The sequence below is a fragment of the Alexandromys fortis genome, unplaced genomic scaffold (genome assembly GCF_014885135.2).
Source record: "Alexandromys fortis isolate MF-2015 unplaced genomic scaffold, M_Fortis_MF-2015_v1.1 scaffold_134, whole genome shotgun sequence".
Lineage (NCBI taxonomy): Eukaryota > Metazoa > Chordata > Mammalia > Rodentia > Cricetidae > Alexandromys > Alexandromys fortis.
Window position 1 is genome coordinate 1,778,661 of NW_026068007.1, and position 13,095 is coordinate 1,791,755.

A 13,095-nucleotide genomic window follows, 5' to 3' on the forward strand; every position below is an offset into this window, starting at 1 on the left:
TAGCTCTTACATATTGTTCTAACCCATTTCTAATATTCTGTGTAGCCCACGAGCTGGCTTACCAGGGAGGATCTTAACCTGCGTCTGTCTGGAGCGGGAGAACCATGGCGACTCCTCACACAGCTTCTTTTTCCCAGCATTCTCCTCTGTCTACTCCGCCTACCTAATTTTCTATCCAATAAAATGGGCCAAGGCAGTTTCTTTATTAATAAGAAATCACTCCCACATCACATAACTCCAAATAAAAACTAGAGAGATGTAAGTGTCTTAGTTGGGGGTCTGCTGCTGAAACACCATGACCAAGATGAATGTTGGGGAGGAAAGAGTTTATTTCATACACTTCTACATCACTATTTATCACTGAAGGAAGTCAGGACAAGAACTCAAACAGGGCAGCAACCTGGAAGCAGGAGCTGATGCAGAAGTCGAGCTACTTGCTGGCTTATTCTTCATGGTTTGCTCAGCCTGCTTTCTTTTAAAACCCAGAAACACCAGCTCAGGGTTGCTACTACCCTCAATGGGAGGGGCCCTCCCTCATCAATCACTAATTAAGAAAATACCTTGCAGCCAGAGTTTAAGGAGGCATGTTCTTAATTGAGGTTCTTTCTTTCAGATAACTCTAGTCTGAGCAGTTGATATGAGCTGAGCCGGCACATGTGGTAACTAGACAGTGTTAGGCTTGTCTCACAGAGTCAGAGTTTGGGAAATGCTGTCTTAATAATATGCAGATAGCAAGAGACACAGATAGCTTGGATTTGGTCTGGAATTTGCAGAACTCTGGCCTTAACTGTGCTGAATTTGAGCACTTGAGTTACTCGTGAATTCTGCTTAGCTCATGGCATCTGAATAAGAGAAAAGTTGTATAATAAACACCATGCCAAAACACTTCCCCAAGGCTAAGCATATGCCATGCATGATTACAACGCTGACTCATACTGAATTCTGAAAGAATAAAAGTATCTATCCCCTGAATTGCAAAACATAAGGAGGAGCCAGCCACATGACCTGACGCAACCGCTGGTTCCTTTTCAGTACTGTCGTTCTGGAGGCCGTAGAGGTGGACAGAGGCATAACAGCAATGTCATCTATCAGAAGGGGTTTGAGAAGGGTAATAGGCAGGAATTCCTGATTGCTTTCTGTAAAGGTAGCCAAACAGGTTCGTGTAAACCCTTCAAATTAAGGACCACAGTAACTTGCTGGTACAGGCCTCAATAATGTGTTTCTCATTGCACTGAAGAAACCTAAATTAGAGTATGTACCTTGTAATGTAGACTCATAACAATTATCATTTCTTCCTACCTCCGTTCCACGAGTCATCATGCTTCCTTACTTATGAAGTTTAGTATCCAGAGAAGGCCAGTTTTGATTGACTCCAGCTTTTTAAAGTGAATTTTGAAAGATTTTCTAAACTATGGCCATTCTGCTTGTGATAAACTGTTTCATTGGTCCATACCCTAAAAAATCAAAGCAATAATTTTAGATATTTGCCTGGTATCTGGTAAACAATCATTGAGGAAGTCTGCGGTCATTGTGATCCAAGAATGAAGTGTTATTTTCAAATACATCCTTGGAGAAATTGTATCCATCCTATATATGTTATACTGACCATTTGCTTTTTATAAGCTTTCCATATAGAGTTTTCTGTTATTGTATAAACCTGGGAGACTTCTGAATGGAGATATCAGAGATTAAAGAAGCATAGTTTAGAATTTATCCAAGTGTTCTCCTTCTCATCAAAAGCCTTTTCCCTTTGATCCAGCAAGCAGGCTTGGGTGGCTCCTTTCTGAGACAGAAATGGAAGGAAAAAATAAGTGGGTAACAAAGATGTAGCTTTACAATTTCTATTGGTCATAAGACTGATTCTCTCCCACCACATCCCCCCCCTCCCACCCACAGTGGAATTTATGTATGTATCCTCTATCATGACTTGTGATTGCTTCTGGGGGTTATTCTGAATATGCAGGGGTTCCTGTTGTGATTATCTGGAGCCTCTCTCATCAGAACCTCAGACAGAGGCCTTAGCATCCACCGTCAGTAACATGTAAAGATTCTTTAGCATCTACTGTGTAAGGAGACTAGGCTTCATCTGATGACTGTGTTCATCCAGCCTGGTTTAGCAGAAGAACTACTTTCACACATAAGTCCTGAGGACTGGTGTACAGTATCATAAAATCTTCATAGACAAAAACTGGCTTGCCACCTCTCACTTATTCCAAGACTGTATTATTTGTTTCAGTGGTGCAGTGGAAAAAAGCGCATGCCTACGTGCAAGCGCAGTTAGGAGATAAAAGGCTCACGTTTCAAACTATGCAGGGAGTTTGCTCCAAAATATTCTGTACAAGGAAGTTGGGGCTAACAATTAGCCATCTTTCAGACCTGCCAAATCAGAATTCGAAGCACTTGGAAGGTTGTCACCTACCAAACGCTGTGGGTGATTCTGATTTATACTAAAGCTGAGAAGGATTGTTCTATCTTGGGTTCTGATGCACCCTGGCAACACACCCACATCCCCTACGAGCTCACCACTTAATCCGACAGCCTGCCTGGCATCCATGTTCCACGCCGTCACATCTTCCAAGTCCTTCACTTCCTTTCTCAGGTTAGCAGTACTTCCACCGAAGTGACCTCAGGCCACCCTCATCCTCCATGAGGCCATCCCTGGAGCCTCTGCTGGAGGCTAGTTTATGGACACAAGAGCAATTTACATACAGAGATAAGATAGTTTTTGTTTCTGTTCAATAGATTTATTTAAAGGAACAGAAACAATGTCTTAATCTTTTAAAGCTGTTATGAGTTTGAACAGAAATTAGGAAGGTTTTTATTTTCAGAGATAATGATTCTCTTATAATCTATGATAGGAGATTGCCTGTTGAGAGTACTTTGTCTCTGAAATGCAGCATGAGATTTAAGAAGTTTATTTAAGAGTCCATTTGCTAACTAGAAGCCGAACATTTCTTCTAAGTCACCTTGAGTAGTTATTGAGTAACTCGTGTTTACTTTCAGTGGATGGGGAAGAAGTGAATATCCGAAACGGGGGAAACTGCGCACCATTCTATTCTACTGCTCTTGATTTTTGTTATGAAATTTCTATTTTGAGTTTCAACTAATGTTACTAGAAACATTTGGATTATCAAGAGAGAGAGTCAACCCAAGCAAAAGTCATGATGAAAATCCCCCAAATCAGTTTCTGTGCATTGTGCTTCTCGTAACCACAGAATGTGGTATTCCCCTTATTAAATCCAAGAGAAATACACTCATTATTAAGATTTTCATTTGTCTCAATGAGGTATGGTGATAGATTTTGTGTATTATTTTTCTTTAGCCTAATAGGAATATTTATTCCTGCGAAAATGCTAGTTTTGCTGTTTGATCCTCTTCGGTGTCATTAATGGGTAGTGTCCCAAATAGCAAGATAAATATTTTAATCTTTTCCCAATTTGCATATTTTAAGATTTTTCGCATTTGCATATGTAGGAGCTTGTGTGATATCTTTGGAACCTGCATCAACTCTCTCTGCCTCTGCACTTACCCTTCTCGTCCTTCCTGGTTGCCAAAATCTCAAGTTATAATCAACATGCCTTCCTCCTGAGGCAGTAGCACATTGTTGAAGAGACAAAACATTTTGAGAGTCATTGAAAATATGCTGTCAGTATGTCAGCAGCAGTGGAGATGACAAAGGCCACCCCTAGTATCAGTGACTGGTGCACTCTGCAATAGGGGATCGTCCCTCTGCTACTGTAGTAAGCAAGAGGTGACTGGGAGTGTGGGGAAGGGGAGGGGGACATTGTAGCAGCACCATGCTGTGCTTAAGGATATCACTCTTAGCTACTGTTACTAGCAAGAATCTCTTCCTCCACACAAGACACAATCAGAAATTTATCTGTTCCAGCAAAGGTCGGGTAGATCGGATGGCACAGTAGTGTGATTTACCCAGAAAATTTGAGTCTCTCCTTGGGACTCCATTCTCTCATGAATAAAATAAGAGAGTTGGACTAAGTGGACAGTTACACCTGTCTCCTCGCTTCCACTAGCAATGTCTCTTTTAGACTTGGCTGTTGCCCAGGGTTGCCCCTGAACTAATATGAACTTGTTCAGCATACCCCTGGGTTTCAATCGATTTTCCTACCAGTGCAAGTTTTAACTCTGAACATGCATACTCTACAGGAAGCCAAACCTTCTCAGGCCCCCTAACTACTGAGGAGAGGCTTTCTCTCTTACCCACCTGTTCCATATGCAAAGACTCCATCAGGTCCAGAGCCAGGCCCTGCAGCCTGGGCAAGGATTGTCTTTCTTCTGGTAAAATGTGTTCTATTGTTTTCATGACTTTGTTTACTGACTGTTTTCTCTTCCTGCTTGAAAGTCCTCTTCTCAACTTACTCTGGATACAAATCTTCACTGGGTAAGTCATTGACACTTGGTCCCCAGTCAGTTTCTTCCCTTTACATTTGCTTAATTGTATAACTGACACCTTTTTCACATAGCATACAGGGTTTTTTGCTTGGGGTTTGTTTTTGTTTGTTTGTATTTTAGTACAGTTTCTGATGTGAGGCTTGTAAGGGAAAATTTCCTCCTAGTCTTGACATCTCAGAGAATCTGTCTGACATTTCTAAGCCAACATATCTTCCCCCAAAATTCCTTATCATAGGCATTTCTGGTTTTGGATGAGTTATCAGAAAGGGCAGATGAGTACATCTTTTAATACCACAAGTTATGATTAACAGAAAAATTGTTTGGGATTTTCAGGAGTTTGACTAAAAAAAAAGCCTAGCAGTTCTTTGAAACACATAGTATATAGTTATCCATCCTTTTACTAATTTGGCACCTTTTTGAAATTCAAAGGATGGTCAAACTGAGAACTACGTAATTATCCTACAATGTTAATCTTCCCGTATTTTTTAACCTAAGTCTGTCTTTGTCTTAGTGGGGCTACAGCCCCTTCGGGTTCTATAATTCGAGTTAGTAACAGTGGATTCCTAAAGCTTCACTCGTAGAAAATGAAATCCAAACAACTTTGATGCATCTGTCTAGTTGTTTTTGAAGACTTGGCGACTTTACCCTTACCTGTTAAAATATCCTGGGTGAATGCATTGCTGTCATTGTTAAATGTACATTTATAGAGAGAGGTACAAGGCTAAGATGCCATAAATGTCAGCATATATGATCGAATGAGCTACAAAGATAGGCTAAAATCACATTTATCTTACCAATAAAATGTAAACATGGCAGGTTCCAACAGGTGACCATTCATTGTAAAGAAATCCAGATGTTTGGATATATGAAGTGTCACGAGCCACAGAAATATTTGAAATATGACGATATGATAGAATTTGGAGGAGGAAGGGTATTTGCGATCTGGGGTAGCTTTGTGTTTGCATGAATAAACGGTAACAAAGATGTAGATGAAGCTCGTTTCTTGATGTGTTTTAGCAGAAAAGTGTGCTGTAACTATGCCTATGTCTTAGATCAAGGTGATAATCTTAGATTCTCATTGCTTGCCACTCATTCCCCCTCTGAATCTAGTCAGCAATTTGACACCTTAAATATATGAGCCTAAGAACTCAAGGCAACCGTAAGGTAGTCCAGAATCTTAAGCCTGTAGGCGTGAAGGAATCAGAAGGCTGTCTCCTTTGGTGAGTGCCACTGTGATCTAGGCCATGCATCTTTTTGTCCCTCTCTTCATCTGTTAGATAAAGATTGGTGGCCTTGTTATGGGAAAGATAATGTTTGGCAGCACATAGCAACAGCATGCTTTTCAGGCCTGTCTGGATGTGCAGACCGTACTATATCGAGTAGCAGAATTAGTTGAGCCGTTAACAGAAGCTTAGTTCTTTTTAAAGGATTATGTCTGAAGAACTGTGCATTGAACTTTCTCACAATCGTACAGCCAGCTGTGTTTGGAAAACATAAGTTTTCCAGTGACTGCTTCTAAGAGGGGAACAATTTGAGTACTGAGGTAGATATGTATTGGAGTGAGGCTGCTTATTCCTTTCCCAGCCTCCTGGAACCAAAATAATCACACAGAAACTGTATTAATTAAACCACTGCTTAGCCCATTAACTCTAGTTTCTTATTGGCTAACTCTTACATCTTAATTTAACCCATCTCCATTAATCTGTGTATCGCCACATGGCAGTGATTTACCAGGTAAAGTTCTGGCATCTGTGCCCAGCAGGCTACCTGGCTTTTTTCTTACTCTACCCTTGTTTCTCCCAGCATTCAGTTTAGTTTTCTCAGCCTACATAAGTTCTGTCCTATCATGGGCTCAAGACAGTTTTCTTTATTCATTAATTGTAATCACAGCATACAGAGGAGAATCCCACATCAGATATGGGTTTGAGATATAAAGGCAAGGCAAACTGAGATCACAAGCTGTCTTCTTGCCTGTCTAGTTCCGATGTTTTTGACTGGCCTTTTATCACCTCACCTATCTGCATTCTGTAAACTTCAGCATAGTCTATTTTTGTCTCTTCTTCCACTTCTAGCTTTCTGTTGCCCCCCACCCCCACCTCTCTCTTCTTATACTAACAGGAGAGAAAGCAAAACCAGCTATCTGTGCAGCCTGCACTACTGGAATACTGAAGTGTATGGTAAATATGTTCTACAAAGGACTGACTCTTATCAAGCAAATTGTCAGCCACTTTTGTTAAGTTCATGTTCGGTCTGAATGTCCTTAGCACCCGTGATGCTTAATCCCAGTTATGTTTATTTCTCAGAATAGTTTTTCGGATCTTTGAGCATATAAATGCTGTTAACTATGACCCTCACCACTATGAACATTTAACCTCCGTTTTTATTCATTTCCAGGGCAAGAACGGTTTGGCAACATGACCCGAGTTTACTACAAGGAAGCTCTTGGAGCGTTTGTCGTCTTTGATCTCTCAAGAAGTTCCACATTCGAGGCAGTCTTAAAATGGAAAAGTGATCTGGATAGTAAAGTCCACCTTCCCAACGGCAGCCCCATCCCTGCTGTCCTCCTAGCTAACAAGTGTGACCAGAAGAAGGAGGGCAGCCAAAGTCCTTCCCAGATGGACAAGTTCTGTAAAGACCACGGCTTCACTGGATGGTTTGAAACCTCTGCCAAGGTGAGATGGCTCTCCTGACAGATCTGTTTCTGACACCCTTGTCAGACTAGTCTGGGACATGAAGCGTATAGATAGATTTCTGCAGAGGCTTGTAAGCACAGAATCAGAAAAGCATAGCGTGAATGTGTGACAGCCTCCCTCTCGGAAGCAGAAGTACTTTCGAAGTTAGCTTGCCAGGCCGTGAATAGGCCAGCAGAACTGTCATTCAGGGCAAAAATCGCATGACATCTTCTGTGTGTTTGCATTCTTAACCAAGGTGTTTCTCTCCTGCTACCGGAGTGAATGGGAGATAAGGGGTTTTGTCCAAGACAAACACTTTATGACTTTTGAAAAAAGGCAAGGAACATGAGAAAATGTCTTTAGAAGATGAAGGTCATATGGACAACTCCTACTGAATAGTCACTAGCAGGTTGGATTGACTTTAAGAGCTTTAAGCAGGAGTAAGATTTACTATGTGCCTTTTCCTAAATAGTTGAGTGGATTGTCTTCTCATACTATCGGAAATTGCGTTTTATTTTTCTTTTCTAGAAAAAAAGAACAACTAAGATAAATTTTGAGAAGCTTAACCATGGGGCAACTAGAAAACCAAGGCTAAAAAAAAAAATCAGAGGTACATTCACTATACTGGAGAGTTGTAGTCCCTGGCATTGTTAAATAAGACAATTCAATAACCATCAGACTCTCATAAAAAAAATAGCTTTTTTTGAGAAATTTTGTAATTGGCATTTACTCCTTAATTTACATACTTGTTATACTGTCCCAACTTATAATATGCGTGCTATATATGTATGCAGCTGTGTGTGTGTCCACACCGTTTTTCCTCCAAATATCCTTTCTGAGTGATGGCTTCCAGGATTCCTGTCAGGTTGCTTTCAACTCTACTAGGCTCTTACCCTCAAGGTGGGAGATTATTCAGTGTCAGTTCTCATCAGAATTATGAAAGCAAATGATGAGCGACCACATCACAGGGCAGCCTCTGAGCACTGAGTGATGATAGAATCGCTGGCGGGAAAGTCCCCGGAGGCAGAATTGAGTGGTCCCAGCCATACACTGTTTTGATAAATACGGCATCTTACGTTGTCCTTGGTTTCATGAACAGATAGCTGTGGTGGAAGAAAGATGGGGCCCAGGGGTCCTGCAGGAGTTCTTTAGCCTGGCAGGAAGGAGGAAATCACAGAAGAAGGAAAGGCATTTCAGAGAGACTGACTTTTCCAGGACTGTGCCCCTCTCTGCCCCATGTACATGCAGGACAATTTGCTTTGACTTCCCAGTGAAGAGTAGTATGCGTACAGCTACATATATAGGTTGAGGAATTTCCTATATTGCACGTAAAATTCCATGTAGGATTCAGTTGATCTTCTAGCTAAAATATTATAACTTTATGCAAAAATCTGCCTATAAGATTCATAAATGATTGTCATATAACCTATAATTTGAGACTGTATAAGTGATTGGCTTTATTGTATTTTAGACAAGATACTATATAGAAGAGGGAGAGAAACATTACTTATAAATGAATGTTCTCATATAGCTCAATGCTCCCCTCAAATATGTGAGGAAGAACTTCTACCTGATCTCCTGTGTGGCAATTCAGGAGTCTTCTAGAGTCTAGAATCTAAAAAATTACTATGAAGTTTTACTTTAAAGGTTTGGAAAATTATATCAAGGCTTTAAGTATTACGTATTACTAATAGATGTACTTCCTGGATGTTGGCAACTAACTTCATATCTGGATTTTGCTTGAATTTTAGTGGTGTGGATTTTAATAGGTATATTGTCAGAAGGTAGTTTTGAGCTCACAAATTTAGTCTTTTCTCCTTTAGGGCACATAATGGATTTTGATACCGAATTTTCCAACCCATTTCACTACAATATGGGATTTATGTTCCCACTCAACTTTGGTACCACTGCTAGAGACCTGTGTCGGAAGGAGAGTATCCCCAGAGGCTCATATATTGAATACAGATCCATTTGATAGAGTTGTTTGGTGAGGCTTAAGAGATGTAGAGGAGTATATCACCAGGAACTAGCCCTGCGATTTCAAACTCTCATATCATTTCCAGTTTCCTCTCTCTGCTTCCTGCTTATGGTTTAAGGTATGATCTCTTGGTCTCAGCCAGTTGCTCCAGTCGCCATGCCTGCCTGCTTGGTGCCAAGCTTGTCCTGGCCGGTGATGGTGACGACACCTCTGGGCTCCATCTTTCTTCCACCACAACTATCTGTCTGTTCATAAAACTAAGGAGAACATAAGATGTCATATTTATCAAAACAGTGTGTGGCTGGTACCATGCACTCCTGCCTCCAGGACTTTCCTTTGCCAGCGACTCTATCATCATTCAACAGATGGTTGCCCTGTGATGCGGTTCGTCATCACTTGCTTTCATCATTCTGATGAGAACTTACATTGAGTAATCTCATACCTATGAACCCAAATAAATACTTCCCTCCATACGTTTCCTGAGTCATGGTGTTGTATCACATTAATAGCAACAGCAAAATAACTAATGAAGAATGGGAATGGCAAGAACTGAATGACACATTTGGAAATTCAAAGATCATTTTTGTGTTAAAAGTTATCTTAGGAGTAAAGATCTCAAACCAGTCCATACTGTAAAAGCATCCTAAATAAGCAATATCACTCCCAAATGAACAGGCCTGCCATCTGAAGAAGTTTGTGCAAATAAGGGGGTAGGCAATTTCATAATGTTGGATTTGGTTGGAGACATTAATGTAAATAGTTTCCTATTTATAAATCCATGTGTGTATTCATATGTTCATTTCTTTTCATGAATATTTATAAATATATTTTAAAAGATGTAGGTGAGGTGTGTGTGTGAGAGAGAGAGAGAGAGAGAGTATGTGCACACAAGTGTTCAATAGCTCTCTCAGCCAAAGGACTGGAGGCAATAATACTATATAAAAAACGAACTCTCCTAATCTGACTCGTGAATACATTTTTTTTTTTAAATAAAAAGATGGAGATTCTAGGAGAAAGACATGATGACTGATGGGAATGGAAGTGCAGATAAGCTAGAGATAGTCTGTGCTGCCAGCAAGTAAGAAGGCACTCATAAAGCAGAGTGGACGTCTCACAGAAAGCACAGGCCTTGCTTTTAGAAGTTACAGAACTATACGCCAATCACTAAATAAAGAATTTTTGCAACGGAACTAATGGATAAAATTGATAGCATGATGAGGACAAACAGACGATAAATACATTTTTCCTCACAGTAGAGTCCTGACTAGTAAATATAGAAGGTTTGGTGCAAGCGAATTGACAGCTTCTAATACTGCAGTGATAACTGCTTTAGAAGAGAACTAATAGATGCTAAAGTTAGGGAGGAAAGGTATGCAAGAAACAGGCTCTCTACTTATTTATGTGTACTAGGTCCGAAGGTGGGGCTGCAACTTCTCAACAGGAAGCCGGGCAGCAACGACCTTAATCCACGAGTCTCCTGCGCGCTGAGGACACGTGATCCCGTCTACTTCCCATCAAGAACGCGAAACTTGAAGTTAATCGAAAGGAAATATTAGAAAGAACCAGACCTAGGGCGATTTTGTGGCCAGTGTTCTCCAAGATGTCTCTTGAGGTTACAGAAGTGGTGTAACCATTAAAACCTTCCCTGTGTTTCCGTAAATAGCCTCCTACTCGTGCTGGGGCAACAACACACTAATTAACTCCGTGAATCACACAGAAGGAAACGTGAAAACAGGAGGAGGACTTTTCGGGAAGACGGGGTTCTGGGAAAGAAGGAAGGGGTAAGAGAGATTAGTGGAAGTGGAAATAACTGAAATTCATTCTACACATGTATGAAATTTTCAAAGACTAAATAGCAAATTAATTAGCCAAATGCCTTGGACTCTTAGTGCAAGAGATACTAACTAGCGTTGGAGAAAAGGTTACCCAGTATGCTGGTGTGCCTAGCGCCCTCTGGATGTCTCCCTAGTCCCCTTACGGCACTCAATATTTACTTCCGAGGTCAAGGCTGGCACTGATCTTCCACATTCTGTTCTCCTGTTACAGGATAATATAAACATCGACGAGGCCACCCGGTTCCTGGTGGAAAAGATCCTTGCGAACCAGCAAAGCTTCCCTAGGGAAGAAAACGACATGGACAAAATTAAACTAACCGATGAGCCCCTCCCAACGAAGGCCAGGTCCCAGTGCTGCTGATGTGTCTCTGCGTCCTCCGAGTTCTCTCTCCTTGGTCCTGAGTGCCTCTGAGGATGTTCAGGAGCCAAGGACCTGTGAATCCCCCTCAGGCATGCTTTATCATTCAGCTGCTCAGGAACCACCCCTGCGAAGCTGGAGATCCTCAGAGAACTGTTCCCACTAGAGGCCCCGTGACTTACCAAATGAACCCTAGGCTCTTTTTGTACTGTCAAATGCAGAGTAATGTTTACAGCCTTGGAAACATTTTTCTACAGCAAGTTCAAGTGTTAGCTTTTAGTGTAAGAACTGGAATAGCAGAAAAACGTCCCCACAACGTTCCTGACATTTTGAGTGTCTTTGTTCCTGTGTTCATCCCCACCTAACCATGATTTTTTTTTCTCATAGGCTGTTACCTACAGGCTTGAAGGTCCCATGCAACTATTTCCTAGTCAAAACGTTATACTTCAAGGGGGGCAGGGAACGGTCTTTGCACTTCCTGTAAACTTTTGTCCTTAAATACCGTGAGTCTAAGCTGAGCTAGGCGGTGGGGGTGCACGCCTTTAATCCCAGCCCTCGGGAGGCATAGGAAGGCTGGTCTCTTTGAGTTCTAGGCCAACCTAATCTACAAAGCAAGTTCCAGGACAGCTAGGACTGTTACACAGAAAAACCCTGTCACAACAAGCAAACAAATAAGCAAAAACAAACAAAAAATGTGTTTCTAGAACTGATAGCTGGGGTATAATGAAGTTGTTCTGAAACATCTTAAGATTCCCTTCCTTAATTAATCGAAAGGACTGAGCTGGGGCTGTAGCTCAACGGTAGACTGCTTACTTAGAATGCTATAGTCCCTACGTCTGCAGTACTGGGAGGGCTGGAAGGCCCTTGCACCTTACCTGTGTTATGGATGTCTCCCTCTCAATCCTCTCCTGGCGTAAACTATAAATGAATATTCCTTCTCTGCCCTCTATTCTGTTTATAGCCTGGAGCTATTGAAGACACAGCAATACTAAGTGGAACTTGTGTTTCCAGATCTGTCAGGGTAAAGGTCAGGGGGGAGAATTTTTTCCCAAAGTACATGCAATTATATCCAAGTTTCTAGAGTATGAAACCTGAAAGAAAATAAACCATGTATCATTTTGTCTATGGTTTCAGAAACCGATTATATAATGCCTAGGATACTTTTGGAAGATGTACAATGTTTGTGTTGCACTTAACTCAGAGAAAGGAAAGAATAAATACTTTAACCTAAGCCTGTGTGTTGAATGAATGCAGTTCTAGGCATGTACCTTCTGGTTTAGAAGATGTTGTGTTTAACTGAAGTTAATCTATAATACTAGCATGAGGGAGACAGAGGCAAATGGTTAGAAGTTCAAGGTGTATATTAACTACACAGCAAGTTCAAGAACAGCCTGGGCTACACAAGAACCTTTCTCCAAAAAGAGTAAAATTTATTTTAAAAAACTGTTTTCTGTTGAATTTTTTAGATTTAGTTACCTTATTTTATGTGTGTGCTTTAGCTGCATTTGTTTGTATGTGTACTGTGTGTGTGTGCGCGCGTGTGTGCATGCATGCACACACACACACACACACACACACCTAATACTTGTGGGGGTTAGAAAAGGACATTGGATTCCTTGGAATGGAGCTATGGATGGTTGTGAACCACCATATTGATGATGGGAGCCAAACCCACATCCTCTACGAGAGCAACAAGTGCTTTAATCACTGAGCCACCCCTTAAGCGCCTTGATTCTTATTTTTAAGGGGCTTTTCACATTATGCAAAAAAAATCAACTTTTTTTAATTTATTTATTTCTTTATTAATTAATTAAAGATTTCTGTCTCTTCCCCACCACCGCC

At 41.0% G+C, this 13,095-nt stretch overlaps 1 protein-coding gene across 1 annotated transcript in view; it reads left to right on the forward strand.

Moving 5' to 3' along the window:
• Positions 1 to 12,485, forward strand: part of Rab32 (RAB32, member RAS oncogene family) — an 18,033-nt gene extending 5,548 nt beyond the window's left edge. Inside the window, exons 2-3 of the mRNA XM_050161629.1 lie at positions 6,805 to 7,082; positions 11,107 to 12,485. Of these exons, the coding sequence (XP_050017586.1) occupies positions 6,805 to 7,082; positions 11,107 to 11,256 (428 nt within the window). The 3' untranslated portion in view covers positions 11,257 to 12,485. The remainder of the gene's footprint in view (positions 1 to 6,804; positions 7,083 to 11,106) is intronic.
• Positions 12,486 to 13,095: the final 610 nt, after the last annotated feature.